The sequence below is a fragment of the Penaeus monodon genome, chromosome 29 (genome assembly GCF_015228065.2).
Source record: "Penaeus monodon isolate SGIC_2016 chromosome 29, NSTDA_Pmon_1, whole genome shotgun sequence".
NCBI lineage: Eukaryota > Metazoa > Arthropoda > Malacostraca > Decapoda > Penaeidae > Penaeus > Penaeus monodon.
Genome location: NC_051414.1, coordinates 10,833,688 through 10,833,909, shown reverse-complemented (window position 1 = coordinate 10,833,909; position 222 = coordinate 10,833,688). Strand labels below are relative to the sequence as shown.

Here is a 222-nt window from a genome sequence, read left to right as displayed (position 1 = left end):
CGATTTTTTAATATCTACCATTTAATTTCCATGACTGTCAAAAGAGTTCAATTATCCCTTTTATCATTGAAGTGTCATAATAACCAATTAATTTTTCAGGACGTTGGCGTGCCATCCGTCAGCGTTGGCAGTCCTGATCTTCGTCCGCAGTTGGAAGCCCTGATGCCTCTTCTCCTGAAGATCAACTGGACTTCTATTGCAGTTGCAGCGCCGTCTGTCGCG

General features: G+C 43.7%; 1 protein-coding gene across 1 annotated transcript in view; it reads left to right on the top strand.

The window, feature by feature from the left end:
- Positions 1 to 222, top strand: part of LOC119591731 — a 16,593-nt gene that overhangs the window by 11,443 nt on the left and 4,928 nt on the right. The window contains exon 6 of the mRNA XM_037940482.1: positions 100 to 221. Coding sequence (XP_037796410.1) covers positions 100 to 221 — 122 coding nt within the window. The remainder of the gene's footprint in view (positions 1 to 99; position 222) is intronic.